This window comes from Oncorhynchus keta, chromosome 26, assembly GCF_023373465.1.
Source record: "Oncorhynchus keta strain PuntledgeMale-10-30-2019 chromosome 26, Oket_V2, whole genome shotgun sequence".
NCBI lineage: Eukaryota > Metazoa > Chordata > Actinopteri > Salmoniformes > Salmonidae > Oncorhynchus > Oncorhynchus keta.
In genome coordinates this window covers 21,826,640-21,842,251 of record NC_068446.1, presented here as the reverse complement: position 1 = coordinate 21,842,251, position 15,612 = coordinate 21,826,640, and the positions used below count along the sequence as shown (strand labels likewise).

General features: G+C 43.3%; 1 protein-coding gene across 7 annotated transcripts in view; it reads right to left on the bottom strand.

The window, feature by feature from the left end:
• The window catches only part of LOC118359092 (importin-13-like), a 56,141-nt gene that overhangs the window by 24,848 nt on the left and 15,681 nt on the right, over positions 1-15,612 (bottom strand). For all 7 annotated transcript variants that reach the window (XM_035737328.2, XM_035737330.2, XM_035737331.2 and 4 more), the window contains 4 exons: positions 8,842-8,967; positions 8,623-8,766; positions 3,961-4,173; positions 3,572-3,825 (listed from right to left, as the gene is read on the bottom strand). In XM_035737328.2, coding sequence (XP_035593221.1) covers positions 3,572-3,825; positions 3,961-4,173; positions 8,623-8,766; positions 8,842-8,967 — 737 coding nt within the window. The remainder of the gene's footprint in view (positions 1-3,571; positions 3,826-3,960; positions 4,174-8,622; positions 8,767-8,841; positions 8,968-15,612) is intronic.

The following is a 15,612-nucleotide window of genomic DNA, read 5'->3' as shown; positions in this document are numbered from 1 at the left end:
TGTAGAGATTGGAGAACCTTCCAGAAGGACAACCATCTCTGCAGCACTCCACCAAATCAGGCCTTTATGGTAGAGTGGCCAGATGGAAGCCACTCCCCAGTAAAAGGCACATGACAGCCCGCTTTGAGTTTGCCAAAACGCACCTAAAGGACTCTCAGACCATGAGAAACAAGATTCTCTGGTCTGATGAAACCAAGATTGAACTCTTTAGCCTGAATGCCAAGCGTCACATCTGGTTGAAACCTGGCACCATCCTTATGGTGAAGCATGGTGGTGGCAGCATCATGCTGTAGGGATGTTTTTCAGCGGCAGGGACTGGGAGACTTGTCAGGATCGAGGGAAAGAAGAATGGAGCAAAGTACAGGGATATCCTGCTCCAGGGCGCTCAGGACCTCCGACTGGGGCGAAGGTTCACCTTCCAACATAACAACCCTAAGCACACAGCCCAGACAACGCAGGAGTGGCTTCGGGACAAGTCTCTGAATGTCCTTGAGTGGTCCAGCCAGAGCCCGGACTTGAACCCCATCGAATATCTCTGGAGAGACCTGAAAATAGCTGTGCGGCGATGCTCCCCATCCAACCTGACAGAGGTTGAGAGAATCTGCAGAGAAGACTGGGAAAAACTCCCTAAATACAGGTGTGCCAAGCTTGTAGTGTCATACCAAAGAAGGCTCGAGGCTATAAACGCAGTGTAGATTGATGAGGGGGAAAAAACAATTTAATCAATTTTAGAATAAGGCTGTAACATAACAAAATGTGGTAAAAGTCAAGGAAGTCTGAATCCTTCCCGATTGCACTTTGTCGAGAAACGTGCCTATTTTCCTCGAAAGTACATAATGTGACGATTCCAAACCTACACAATATTACAGATAGCAAGTTAACTACACCATACATAAATCGGGAAAAGATGTGTAATGTTTTACTTCTCGTTGATGAAATCCGTGCTAATATTGGTTTTCTGAGCTAGCGCCCAATAGACTCCCTTTCATTCTTTGAAGGAGAACGTTCCTTGTCCCAAAATCGCCCAGAATGCACCGTGCAGCCCATTGACATACCCATGCCCGTTGCCCATGCTCTCCCCTCAAAAGTATATCAGCCATTGTGAATGTCAGACTCTACTCTGAGGCAAATTGATCTGGAGGTTGAACATATTGATATTGTAGACTCCTAAATTGATAGTGCAGTTTGTTTAGGCAATTTTACAGCCAACTAGCTACTTTACATGCTGATAATGTCTTTGTTATTATTGTGTGGAGCTGTTTGTTTGCTAGCTAGCTACCTAGCCCATCGAGGGAGAATTGCACTGTAGATTTTGTTGTCGACATGAGCAGCAACAGATTTCCACAACGATTTCCCATGTTGCTACCAACCTTTTTATAATGCCAAAATGAAAAATATTGTTCTCAGTGTTATTTAACAATGTAAACGAAAAGGAATGAGTGGTTTTGGGTGGATTTTTCTTTTAAAAGCACCTCATTTCACCTCCCTCTTTTCCTCCCTTTCCCTCCGTTTAAACACATTACAGTGAAGTCATTTGGGAGGATGCTATTGGTCCACCGGTCTTGTTGCCAGGCAACTAATTTCCCCTGTCCAGTAATTAAGTAGGAGGAAAGTGGGTGAAAAGGGTTATGACAGAGGAAGGAAGGACAAACAGACACAAAAATGTACACAACCATCAAATGTTGAGTGTTTCTGCCTCAGGTTGGATGACACTATGATTGAGAAATATGAGGTTCATATTCATTCCTCCTACAGTCATACTGGCCTTACTTATAGATCAATAAAAACAACATGCATGATGAGGAGACTTGAGAAGTTGAACAGAGCAGTAATGTGTGCTGTGCGTGTGAGAACAGGCCTGTCAGCAGAGTAAATCATAGCTCTAACCTGCCGGGTGGATGTTGCACCTCTTCCTCCCTTGCTCATCTTTCTTTCCATCCCCGTCTCTCGGGAGGGGGTACTGGGTGCCTGCCATCGGAGCCAATCGGAGCATGATGACATCGCTCCCCAGCTTTGTAACCATGGCAACACCAACCAGCCCGAGAAATGCCCCTCCCTTCCTGGCAGTCAACTTTCCATGTACTCCCTCCATTCTCTCCCCCAGTAAACCTATTTCCTTTCATCCTCCCCTCAGCTGTCAACTCTCCCTTGCCTGTATTTCTCTCTGCATCCCTATTTCCCCTACCCTCTCTCAGAAGCCCTTCCCATACCTGCACTGTCCTCTTGGCTGTCATCTCTCCCTGGATGTCTTTCTTGCTCCCTTCCCATCTCTGGTTGGAAATCCCGCTCACGAAGCGGAGCTTGCGCATCGCTTCGGTACTACATGTCCTTTCCAACACCTCCACTAAAAACCACTCCACGCTCACAATGGAAAAAAACTGCTGCTCCAAATTCACTCCATTCATTAAAATCACAATTTAACCAACACACAATTATTTGTGTGACTTCCTGGACCTACCAAACATATGGATTTGTATGAAAAGTATTTGAATAAACATTAAAAGGTGAATGTAAGAAGCCCAGATCATAAAAAAAAGGCTACATGACATATTAAAACATCATAAAGACTAAATAGGTCAGGAGCCTAAGAATGAACAAAAATGAAGGCTATATTGTTTTAATTATTTCAAGGCCTACAAATAAATACATTGTGAAGCATTTGTGAGTGTGACATAATAGGCTGGTAGGAACATAAAGTGCTCAGCATTTAAACAACATTATGTTGTATTAAAATCATTATAGTCTATAAAATGCGCATATCTGCTGTGATTTACTTAGAATTAAACAAAAAATGACCTCAGTGCCTTTGAAACATGAGTTTGGCTAGTCTGTGGCTTCATGCTCATGTGATGTGCCTTGTGAGCAAGTCAGCAGCGAAGAACATCCTTCTCCACACTCGCAGAGCAACTGGGAATTCTAAACACCCTTTTGGCCACTTTTGCCAGGCTGGGGAGACGCAGTTGTTTTCTCTCTCTCTTGTATTAGGTAAGCCTAAACGTTTTTAGGCAAAATAATCCAATAAAAACGTAAAGCTCGTTGGACGTGGGAATATGCCAGGTCTATTGGGCCAAAATCAATTATGGCCTATTGTACAGGTAATAGGGAAAAAAACGAGACAGTTATCTACCCACCTCGTTCCTTTCTTCTAGCATGTGCACATAGTAAGTACACCTTCATGCAGTCGGGATACATGTCTTTTCAGATTCAACAATGATTCTTTAGTTGTGGACACTACATCACCACACTCCCTCTCTTACTCACCTTGATTTTGCACCTGTGTGCTTGGTCAGTTTCTTTATGGAAATATTTAGTTAACTCCATGACAGTAGCTAAAGCAAGGGGCTATAGCAGAACACAAGTAGATGCAAATGCATGCTGGGCCTGGCATGCCCTGAGCTCGTGAAGTGAGCGCTACTGGAGTGAAGTTAGAGCAGGCGAGAAGGCCGACGCTCCAGCCTTTTGACTGGAGCGCGGGGCAAGATTCCCATTGGGCACACTCCGCTCCACTCACATACTCTGGATGACACACCCACTCACACACCCACTCAACCTCCCCCTGGCCCAGACACACCTCTGGGAGTCGGGTTGTGATATGGCGTTGACAATAGCCTCCACGGCGGTATCAAACAGCTCGGGGTCTGGTAGAGCAGTGAAACAGTCCTCCACCAGTCCTTCACTCTCACTGAGAGGGACGTCCAGCAGCACCCAGGAGGACAGACAGCGCAGGACACGAGCCTTCACTGCCCCGGGACTGTCCCCTTGACGCAGCAGCTGCTGCAGCAGTGGACACACTGACCCCCACTCACGACCCAGAGCACCTCGCACCTACAGACAGAAAGACACAAGGTTACAGGAAATACTAACCCAGCCCCCACTTGTCCTTTTGTGTGTGCATTGGTGTGCCCGTCTGACCTTTTTGTTGTCCCCATTGGCACTATTCAGTCTCCAGCACCCCCTCACCTGTCCCTTGCGGTACTGCGGCATGCGGCTGGTCTGGAACTCTTCAGGCAGGACGGTCAGAAGCTCCAGCAGGGCCAGACATCTGGCCCGGCCATCCACCCCCCCTCCCTCCTCTTGGAACACACGCACCATTTCTGGCACGGCGCCCGGCCACACCTCTGGCATGGTGTTCAGGGCCAAGGAGGCCAGCGCCACACACAGACGCGTTAGCACCTTGGAAACAGGACCACAACGTCTTGTAAGTAAACAACTTTACAATTGTGTTTATGCTTGATGGTTTTTAAAGGCACGTAGCTACCGCCTGTTATATGTGTTTTTTAGGGATGTAGGATATATCGGTGAACATATCGGAATCGGATGATATTAGCTAAAAATGCCACCGTTGATATTGGCCCGATGTCTAGTTTAACGCCAATGTGAAAAATGTCAAAGTTGACATGCATACCTACTACATAAGGTACATGACGTAATGACGCCGCGTAAAACTTTGAGCTAAACATGCAACACAGCATTCCTAACCTAGCCCACAATGTCTGCAGTGTGGATCGCGCAGTCAACAAGTCGAGCAGTCATTTGAAAGAGTAAGAATTTCAGCGAGACAACTCAAAGGCGAAATCCATTGCCTTTGACAATCAACCGTTCCCTGTCGTGGGTGATGTTGGCTTTCGCGGCTGGTCGAGCACCGGTACATACTAACGTTACCAAGTGCGCTGTTGTTCAGATGTTGCCCTACCGGAGTTATGCAGTAATAGCATCACTGCTATTAGCTTCACAACATACTATGGAACGCCGTTTGGGCCTTTGGGTGTCAAAAAAATATACACATCAGAAACACTATTTGACACATCAAATAACGCAGTTCTATTACAGAATGTTGTGTGTTCTGAATTTGCACGTGCAAGCCAAGCACCACCACTATTATCAGTCGCACTGTCAAAGCTGTACAAAAATGTCTGCAAACACCGGCCTTGAACGGTGTGTTTACAATAACGCGTTGGTAATAAATCATTTTTCGACAGCATCTTCTGGGGGTAGCTAGCTAGCTTTAGCTTGGATCTTAGCTAGTACCAATACAACCACCATGAAAACAATGACCCGCAGAAACTGGAGTCATTTTCACTATTCTTAGCAATGATTTAGGAATCCTTGCGAGTAAGTATTAGCAGGTAGCCACTTGTTGTTCGCCTATTGAAATTTAACTTCAGTTCATGAAAATAAAATGCTAACCAGCTACTTAACCCTGTTGGCCAAAGTTAACGTTATAAGCAGCCAGCTAGCTTCATCTGGCTAGTGAGGCTCGACCTGACCGGGTTATGTGTTGTTAAGTCAGCCACAATTAGGATTAGGCACAATAGTGGAATTTGCGGTTTGCCTTCAAAATAAAAGTACCTCTTTGAAAGTGATGCAGACGGTTTCAATTGGTGGAATCATGCCACATTTAGACTAGATAATGTTAAACAAGGTTGGAATGGGAAGCAATGAGATGGGGTATCAGTCTACTCAGTGACACCCACAGAACACAGCTGTGAAGAGATTACGCAAAAATTAGCATTGTAGCTCTTAACGCGGGACTGTGACTGTGTGAAATCACCTCCCCAGTCAGCCTATTGGGTGTATTGACATTCATATTCCACTGTACAGCTTTACCTAAGAATTGGAGATGAATGAAATGGGGTAACAGTCTACTCAAAACCCAATATATATTTTCCCAACGTCCTCAGAGTTAGACTCCAAAACATACACGCAGTATTGTTTTTCCTCAGGAATAGTGTTCAATACACAGGGTGACAAATGTGGCTCAATTCACAGCTGTTTCAGAGTCCTGCAATAAGAGCTATGATGCTGTTGGAATCGGCTAAACTTTGAACATTGAGATGTTAAATAAATGAGACGAAGCCTTGAATATAAAGAATCTGTAGCAACCCAGAAGGCTTTGGAATGTGTTTGATGGAGGAGAGGAGAGCGATGTGTTGATATAGGGAAGACAGATGGTTATCTGTGGATTAGGTGAAGGAGGGGTTGAGGTCAGGATGTGAGGGGTGAGGTGAGTTCCCCTTAAGGGAGTAATCAGGGTTAGTATCTGGTTACCTTCTTTTTCTTGGGCATAAACTAAGGATGGAGAGAGGGAGTGTCTTAAGTAGGATGTATATAACTGTGATGTCTAAAATGTTTTGCTGTCTGATTACAGCTGTACAGAACCTTTGGGAATGATTAAACTTGGTTAATGCTTCTCTAGTGTCCGATTTATTTACTTAAAAATAAGAACCTAACAATGCTAATGTTCTCTGGGTGTCACTGAGTAGACTGATAACTCATGTCATTGATCCACTATCCATAGGTAAGGCTGTATGGTGAAATAAGTATGCCCCCAATGCAATTCTAAAGTACACTGCTCCAAAAAATAAAGGGAACACTAAAATAACACATCCTCGATCTGAATTAATGAAATATTCTTAAATACTTTTTTCTTTACATAGTTGAATGTGCTGACAACAAAATCACACATAAATGATCAATGGAAATCAAATTTATCAACCCATGGAGGTCTGGATTTGGAGTCACACTCAAAATTAAAGTGGAAAACCACACTACAGGCTGATCCAACTTTGATGTAATGTCCTTAAAACAAGTCAAAATGAGGCTCAGTAGTGTGTGGCCTCCACGTGCCTGTTTGACCTCCCTACAACGCCTGGGCATGCTCCTGATGAGGTGGCGGATGGTCTCCTGAGGGATCTCCTCCCAGACCTGAACTAAAGCATCCGCCAACTCCTGGAAAGTCTGTGGTGCAACGTAGCGTTGGTGGATGGAGCGAGAAATGATGTCCCAGATGTACTCAATTGGATTCAGGTCTGGGGAACGGATGGGCCAGTCCATAGCATCAACGCCTTCCTCTTGCAGGAACTGGAATTTGCCAATCTTGGTGTTCTCTGGCAAATGCCAAACGTCCTGCACGGTGTTGGGCTGTAAGCACAACCCCCACCTGTGGACGTCGGGCCCTCAAACACCCTCATGGAGTCTGTTTTTGACCGTTTGAGCAGGCATGCACATTTGTGGCCTGCTGGAGGTGATTTTGCAGAGCTCTGGCGGTCCTGCTGCTGGGTTGTTGCCCTCCTACGGCCTCCTCCACGTCTCCTGATGTACTGGCCTGTCTCCTGGTAGCACCTCCATGCTCTGGACACTACGCTGACAGACACAGCAAGCCTTCTTGCCACAGCTCACATTGATGTGCCATCCTGGATGAGCTGCACTACCTGAGCCACTTGTGTGGGTTGTAGACTCCGTCTCATGCTACCACTAGAGTGAAAGCACCGCCAGCATTCAAAAGTGACCAAAACATCAGCCAGGAAGCATAGGAACTGAGAAGTGGTCACCACCTGCAGAACCACTCCTTTATTGGGGGCGTCTTGCTAATTACCTATAGTTGTCTATTCCATTTGCACAACAGCATGTGAAATCTATTGTCAATCAGTGTTGCTTCCTAAGTGGCCAGTTTGATTTCACAGAAGTGTGACTTGGAGTTACATTGTGTTGTTTAAGTGTTCCCTTTATTTTTTTTGAGCAGTGTATATATACATCCAGTGTGATTTCAGATTTGTCAAATTGACAAATTAGTCTTTTGTTGATTCCATATAACATTCCAACCTCATTTAGCATGATCTATTAAATTATGACATAACTCTACTAGTTGTATTCATTTGCGTCACTGTCAATGACATACTTTTATTTTGAAGGCTAACTGCAAAGTCTACTATTTTTGGCTAATCCTTATCGTGGCTAGCTTCACATAGATTGGTTGACCACCATTATTCAAATAAGAACTCTTATAAATTAGGGTTATTTTAGATGACACCTAGCTATATAGTTAGCTAGCTAACGATAGCTACTGAAATAGATTGTTTGCATCCATGAGCTAGCTAGCTTTCTTAATGACCAGAACTGTAGGTGCGCGAGACAACTTTACCAGCATCATAGCATACTGTGTGACATACAAAATACGAGTGATAGTGTAATAACTGTGTAAAACATGTATGAACGCGTTCATTTATTATGTGACGTGCAGTCATATTCAGGACCTGATTAGTGAACATGCTTATTTGACGTGTATCTTTGACACGCAAAGACCCAAACGGCGTTCCATAGAAATCCTGGTTGAGAATGAAATGACTGAACAAACGAACAACGAAACAGCACAGCAAGTGAGTGAAAGAATTTTGATGAAAATGATTTTGATTAGGTTTTACTGGTAATGGGGACATATGTAAATGCCAACAAAATTACTTTTTGGTCAGTGTGGTGTGTAAGCTTTATTTAACTCGGCAAGTCAGTTAAACCCGGACGACGCTGGGCCAATTGTGCGCCCCCCTATGGGACTCCCAATCACAGCCGGATGTGATACAGCCTGGATTCGAACCAGGGACTGTAGTGACACCTCTTGCGCTGAGATGCAGTGCCTTAGGCCGCTGCGTCCATGTGTGATTTAAATATTTAACTGCACTAGAATGCTTAAAAGACCGCTAAAATGTTAAATAATCGATTTTCGGTATCGGGTTATTTGGCAAGGAAAATATCTGATATCGGTATTGGCCAAAATTATAATAATATCGGTGCATCGCTCGTATTTTTATTGATCTAATAAATCCAACTGTCCATCCATTTACCCACCATCTTGGATCCGGAGGAGAAGCAGGCGATCTGGGAGAAGAGTTGCGTCTTCAGGGTCTCATACTGGTCAGAAGGGATATCAGACCAGTAGCGGGATATCTTAGTGTGGAGGGCACTAGCCCCAAAGTACTGGATTTCAGGAACCTAGGAAGAGAGAGAGTGGGTTATGTGTAGGTGTGTGTATTTGCATGTGTGCGAGTGCATGTGGGCATTTCATACCTTGTCAGGGCTGAGCAGAGCCCAGCAGAACTGCCAGGCCTGAGGGGAGACCTGAGCCTGCATCAACCACTTCTGGGCCAGGTTCTTATTCTCAATGTTAGGGTCATAGTACAACTGGTGGAGCCCCTATAGATAGCGAGAGAGAGATAGAGATGGGAGGGAGAGTCAGTATAATTCATGCAATGCAATTATATGTCATTTAGAACAGGAACGTTGTTTTGAGACTCTTGTATGACTGACTGCTGTTAAAAGAACACCATCAATAGAGACAGTCAGTATCAAGAGGCTCTACAGTGCTGGTATGTAGATCAACCCTAGCGCCTTGACCAAGAGCTTGTGTGGTGGGTGGCTGGTTGACACATTGTCTAATGGAAAGACATGTCTGTGCAGGGTGCCTTTGTTTCCTTTTGAAATCACCTCCGAGAGTGGAAACACACACAGTATGAATAGGTTCAGGTTGTGTGTGTCATATGGTAGAGATCACAGCCTGAATCATATTCCAGGAAGGCCATAAAGATCATCAAGGACAACAACCACCCGAGCCACTGCCTGTTCACCCCGCTATCATCCAGAAGGCGAGGTCAGTACAGGTGCATCAAAGCTGGGACCGAGAGACTGAAAAACAGCTTCTATCTCAAGGCCATCAGACTGTTAAACAGCCACCACTAACATTGAGTTGCTGCTGCCAACACACTGACTCAACTCCAGCCACTTTAATAATGGGAATTGATGGGAAATGCAAAATATATCACTAGCCACTTTAAACAATGCTACCTAATATAATGTTTACATACCCTACATTATTCATCTCATATGTATACGTATATACTGTACTCTATATCATCTACAGCATCCTTATGTAATACATGTATCTAGCCACTTTAACTATGCCACTTTGTTTACATACTCATCTCATATGTATATACTGCACTCAATACCATCTACTGTATCTTGCCTATGTCGCTCTGTACCATCACTCATTCATATATCTTTATGTACATATTCTTTATCCCCTTACACTTGTGTGTATAAGACCATAGTTTTGGAATTGTTAGTTAGATTACTTGTTGGTTATTACTGCATTTCGCTACACTTGCATTAACATCTGCTATTTTCATTATTAAAACATGCAATGAACTACACGGAGGGAAAAGTACAGAAATCTTAACAGGTATGCACAAAAAAAAACAAGAAAGAGAGGGCTCAACATAACATTTAAACTACTCAATCAGTGTGAGGAGTGAAGTCTCTGATTGGCATTGTCTCGAGCAATGAAGTCAGGTATAGTTTCTGACATCGCTATGCGCAGGATTGCTGAGGGGTGAGAGTCAGTAAGAGATTATCTGTGTCTTGACTTGTTATATTTCATCACTGAAAATGTCTGTTCACATACATAGATTGACCCAAACAGTACAAAAACATCTTCTGAGCATGACTCCTAATCTTTGGAAAGTTTTGTTCATCGAGAGATGCATAGAACCTCAGTGACATTGTTTTGAATAGTTCTCAAATCACTGCATCAGACTGAAGATCGATAAGCTCAAGTTGCAGGTCAGTGGGAGCGTTATCCACATTGAAGGTGAAAGTGTCATTTCCCATCACTTTAAAATACTCAAACCGACGAGAAAACTCACCGTTCAAAGCATGCAGCAGTGATGTATACTTCTCCCATTGGTCATCTGATAGGGAACAGACTAGTAGTGTCGGAAGGTGGGGGAGATTGTTGGCTTCTACTTGGCAAGTCATGGAGTAATTTTCCCTTGAAGGCTTTGACAAGGCTGTACATCTGATGTGCAAAAAGGCCCTTCCCTTGCAGTTGGTAATTCAGTTCAATCATGAGGGCCATGATGTCCACGGTGAAGGCAAAATCAGACAACCATTCTTTAGGTTGCAGTTGAGGGAAATCCACATATTTTCCTTTGATTTGCAAAAACTCAGCCATCTCCGATTTCAGGTCTCACGCCCTTTTAAGCACCTTCCCCAAACTCAGCCATCTCACGTTTGTGTGGTAGGGGAGAGCTGCATGATCTGAATGTCTCTTCTAACAGTGAGACAAACTGCCGGTGGTTAAAAGATTTTGCTCTTATGAAGAAGTTTACCACTTTAGTGACTGTATCCACAACATGGCTCATTTTCAGAACACTTCCTGATGAATAATGCAATGCAGAAAAATTATTTTGTGGTATCCAATTACTAGTTAGAGTCGTCTCATCGCTGCAACTCCCGTATGGCCTCGGGAGAGGCTAAGGTTGAGAGCTGTGCGTCCTCCGAAACACAACCCAACCAAGCCGCATTGCTTCTTGACACAATGCCCGCTTAACCCGGAAGCCAGCCACAACAATGTGTCGGAGGAAACACCATACACCTGGCGATACATCTTGCTGGAACACCCTACAAATCAGTCTAGTTTCCTTTTCTTGTAAATATTTGAGAAATTGCGCAATTTCTAGCTAGCTACCATTTGTCACTGACGTGTGTGTGTGTGTGTGTGTCAGCCTGTCAGTCACGGCCTGTCCTCTTGCAGTTGCTATTTATAAATGCCTTCAAAATAAATCTTCCACAAGCGGTGGGAGTTAAATTATTACACAAAGGCGAGTATTCATTGGGCTTTTCATTTGAATAACAAATACATTTTTCATAACTTTACTATGGCAAATTCTATGTGATCTGAGCTGAGCCTGATTCCGCGGGCCATATTGAATTAGGTCACGGGCCACATACGGCTCCCAGGCCAGCCTTTGCCCAGGCCTGCGTTAGAGGGACAAAAGAGCGCTGAGCACCAGGCCATGAGAGACCTGATGGTTGCTCGATAGTTGGGTACTACTGACTCATGTCCAGACTACATAAAAGGAGATTACCATGACTCAACTGTCACATGGACTTTTACTGCTGTCATGACTCATGACTGCTGTTTTGGCATTAATGTGGTCACCGCAATAGCCCTAGATGTGATTCCATTGTGGGATCAGAGACTGTAGCATCTGCAAGGTCCTCTAGAAGTGTCAGTCCTGTCCCATTTTCCACAGGCAGGGGATCCTTCCCTGGTAAGAGGCCCTGGTGAAGCACTGGCCAGTCAGTCAAAGAGTGCTGACAGGGCGGTGATACTCCCCATATCGGGATGACATCCAGCCTGAGGTGTAGAAAAGGAGAAGATAGGTGGTCCTAGTAGTTTGCCTTGCATTGGGTACTCCCTCTGGGGAGCAGTATGCAAATATTGCGCAGGTGTAACCGGCCACATAGTAAATCTGCTCCTAACTCTGGTACTGTGAGGGTACCAGATAGCTGACAGGATACTAACTGAACATCATTATTGATTAGATCCATGTCCTCTTATAGCATAACTGTTCATATTAATATTCATGATGTGAAATGTAGATTAAATCACAAGCAGAGGAAGTACGAGATTTGATGAATGAAGCGGGGACAGTGTGTGTGTGTGCACGCGCATGTGTGTGTAGGGTCGTTTGTAGGGGTGTGGGTGGTTGTTGACTGTCTGCGCAGAGATATAAAAAACAAATACTAATCCCATGTTACCAATTTAGACAGAAAACAACGACAGTTCACACTCTCGTCAGCAACAATAAAACAACCTGTCATCACACACACACACACACACACACACACACACACTGAATGATCATCATGTGGTTGCCATCGAGAAGATTGATGACATCAGATATGAGATAACGTACTAGCCCCGGGCACTAAAATAAGAAACAATCGATAAGGAAAAGAGAACTGACGCCATGCCTTATTCTGTCAACTGGAAGTGCTCTACCTCTCATATCAGTCATGTCTGAAATAGCCTCGAGTCTCTCCAGTGTTTCCCACAAGTACATAGAGCAGCCAACCAAATAGAAAAAGCAGTAGTGGAAAAAGTACCCAATTTTCATACTTGAGTAAAAGTAAAGATTTGACCTAAGTCATTTATGTTAAGTCACCTACTAAAATCCTACTTGAGTGAAAGCCTAAAAGTATATGGTTTTAAATGTTAAGTATCAAAAGTATTTAAAATGTCTTATATACAGTGCCTTGCGAAAGTATTCGGCCCCCTTGAACTTTGCGACCTTTTGCCACATTTCAGGCTTCAAACATAAAGATATAAAACTGTATTTTTTTGTAAAGAATCAACAACAAGTGGGACACAATCATGAAGTGGAACGACATTTATTGGATATTTCAAACTTTTTTAACAAATCAAAAACTGAAAAATTGGGCGTGCAAAATTATTCAGCCCCCTTAAGTTAATATTTTGTAGCGCCACCTTTTGCTGCGATTACAGCTGTAAGTCGCTTGGGGTATGTCTATCAGTTTTGCACATCGAGAGACTGAATTTTTTTCCCATCCCTCCTTGCAAAACAGCTCGAGCTCAGTGAGGTTGGATGGAGAGCATTTGTGAACAGCTGTTTTCAGTTCTTTCCACAGATTCTCGATTGGATTCAGGTCTGGACTTTGACTTGGCCATTCTAACACCTGGATATTTTTATTTTTTAACCATTCCATTGTAGATTTTGCTTTATGTTTTGGATCATTGTCTTGGAAGACAAATCTCCGTCCCAGTTTCAGGTCTTTTGCAGACTCCATCAGGTTTTCTTCCAGAATGGTCCTGTATTTGGCTCCATCCATCTTCCCATCAATTTTAACCATCTTCCCTGTCCCTGCTGAAGAAAAGCAGGCCCAAACCATGATGCTGCCACCACCATGTTTGACAGTGGGGATGGTGTGTTCAGGGTGATGAGCTGTGTTGCTTTTACGCCAAACATAACGTTTTGCATTGTTGCCAAAAAGTTCAATTTTGGTTTCATCTGACCAGAGCACCTTCTTCCACATGTTTGGTGTGTCTCCCAGGTGGCTTGTGGCAAACTTTAAACAACACTTTTTATGGATATCTTCTTGCCACTCTTCCATAAAGGCCAGATTTGTGCAATATACGACTGATTGTTGTCCTATGGACAGAGTCTCCCACCTCAGCTGTAGATCTCTGCAGTTCATCCAGAGTGATCATGGGCCTCTTGGCTGCATCTCTGATCAGTCTTCTCCTTGTATGAGCTGAAAGTTTAGAGGGACGGCCAGGTCTTGATAGATTTGCAGTGGTCTGATACTCCTTCCATTTCAATATTATCGCTTGCACAGTGCTCTTGGGGATGTTTAAAGCTTGGGAAATCTTTTTGTATCCAAATCAGTCTTTAAACTTCTTCACAACAGTATCTCGGACCTGCCTGGTGTGTTCCTTGTTCTTCATGATGCTCTCTGCGCTTTTAACGGACCTCTGAGACTATCACAGTGCAGGTGCATTTATACGGAGACTTGATTACACACAGGTGGATTGGATTTATCATCATTAGTCATTTAGGTCAACATTGGATCATTCAGAGATCCTCACTGAACTTCTGGAGAGAGTTTGCTGCACTGAAAGTAAAGGGGCTGAATCATTTTGCACGCCCAATTTTTCAGTTTTTGATTTGTTAAAAAAAGGTTGAAATATCCAATAAATGTCGTTCCACTTCATGATTGTGTCCCACTTGTTGATTCTTCACAAAAAAATACAGTTTTATATCTTTATGTTTGAAGCCTGAAATGTGGCAAAAGGTGGCAAAATGTTCAAGGGGGCCAAATACTTTCGCAAGGCACTGTATATTAAGCAAACCAGACCATTTTTGTTTGTTTTTTAAATGTATTCATTTTTGTTTGTTTTTTAAATGTATTTATTTACGGATAGCCAGGGGCACAGTTCAACACTCAGACATTTACAAATGTTTAGTGAGTCTGCCAGATCAGAGGCAGTAGGGATGACAAGGGATGTTCTCTTGATAATTGTGTGAATTAGACCATTTTCCTGTCCTAATTAGCATTCAAAAAGTAACGAGTACTTTTGGGTGTTAGGGAAAATGTAAGGAGGAAAAAGTGCATTATGGTCTTTAGAAATGGAGTGGAGTAAAAGTAGTCAAAAATATAAAAAGTACAGGTACCCCAAAAAACAAACCAAGTAGTACTTTCAAGTATTTTTCTTTACACCACTGAGAAAAAATATCCAGATCCCAAGGATTCAACATTGTTTTGCTGAAGAACTCAATTTTGGGGGGGGTCAATACAGTTACATATAGGGTTGTCAAGATACCAACATTTTACTAACGATACGATACCAGGCCAGGTATTGCGATACCACGGGGGAGTGGCCTAGCATCCTGTTTGCCCCTTCCCCCTCGACACTTTTTCACATTTTCTAAAACGCATGTTCTACACAAAAAAACTGTCACTGATTTTCACATTTCGACTCAACACATTGAATTTACCTTCACACTGTTCACTATAATAGAATAATACATAGTATGGCATATTTGCTCATATTTGCAAAGGCCTACCTGTGATTTGGAACGAATAGGAGGAATGGGGAAAACAGTATAAAACCTTTACTCTTCAGTTCTAACACACACAAACACCACTCTCCCACGGTCTCCCTCTATCACAAACACACACACTTGCTCAACGTTTAAAACATGAGGCAGCAAACAGAACGTAAGAAGAACCAGAAAGAGATAGATTTTTGATATAGTTTAGGCTTACATTAGGCCTATATGAATCCTACCTTTAAAATAATATCAGCAGGCACATTTCCTTTCTTCCAGTGCCAATCAAATTTCCCTAGTCCTACTGTCAAGTTACTAGATTGTTAGCTAGATAGGTAACATGACTGAACAACCTAGTTTGTTATCAAACCATAATTATCGGCCGGGGATTCGTTTAAAAACGGCCAGCGACATGGTTTGTGAA